The 701-nt window shown below is 56.5% G+C and overlaps 1 protein-coding gene across 1 annotated transcript in view; it reads left to right on the top strand.

Annotated features, from left to right (window-relative positions):
* Positions 1-701, top strand: part of PLEC (plectin) — a gene marked incomplete at its 5' end in the record, with an annotated part of 79,923 nt that overhangs the window by 65,426 nt on the left and 13,796 nt on the right. Inside the window, 1 exon segment of the mRNA XM_010007863.1 lies at positions 59-221. Coding sequence (XP_010006165.1) covers positions 59-221 — 163 coding nt within the window.

Raw genomic sequence — 701 nt, 5'->3', positions numbered from 1 at the left:
AGGTGGGTGTTTTTCCATGCTGAATTCTCACCGGAATTCCCACCCGTGCCTCCGGGAGCTGGAGGAATTTGCCCACTTCGACTTCGGGGTGTGGCGGCGGCGCTACATGCAGTGGATTGGGCAGATGAAATCCCGTGTCCTGGACATTTTCCGAGGCATCGACCGGGACCAGGACGGGCGGATCAGCCAGCGGGAATTCATCGAGGGCGTCCTCTCCTCCAGTGAGTGCCCCAGGCTGGGCTGGGGGGCTTGGGGCTGAGGGTCCTTCCCTCCTCACCCTTTGCTTGGAGCCTCAGGCTGCGTTCAGTGCCCCCAACCCTGGTAACAGCCCCTGGAGGGTCGGAGAGAAGGTGAGGCCACTTGCTTGTAGGAGAGGTGGGAAGAGGTGGGAAATTTATCCTGAAGAAAGGCTATTTTACAACTAATTAAAACCAGAAGCTAGAAACCGTAAAACAACCTTTTCCTGTGGCTGGTGCCCAGCTGGCTGTATTTGGTGCTCGGAGCTGGACAGCTGCCCTGTTCCCTTGGGGTTTGGTGCTGAGCAGCCTGCTGAAGGCTGCCAGCTCTTTGACACCTCTTTCCACGGCTTTTCAGCTCCCACAACCACTTCTTGTTCCTCTTCTCATATTTAAATCTCAAATGGAGCTTGGCTGCAGAAGGCGTGGAGTGTCCCCTGCTGTGGGACACTTACAGGGTCTTTC

Source organism: Chaetura pelagica, unplaced genomic scaffold (genome assembly GCF_000747805.2).
Source record: "Chaetura pelagica isolate M959 unplaced genomic scaffold, ChaPel_1.0 scaffold992, whole genome shotgun sequence".
NCBI classification, from domain to species: Eukaryota; Metazoa; Chordata; class Aves; order Apodiformes; family Apodidae; genus Chaetura; species Chaetura pelagica.
This window is presented reverse-complemented; position numbering and strand designations above follow the sequence as displayed.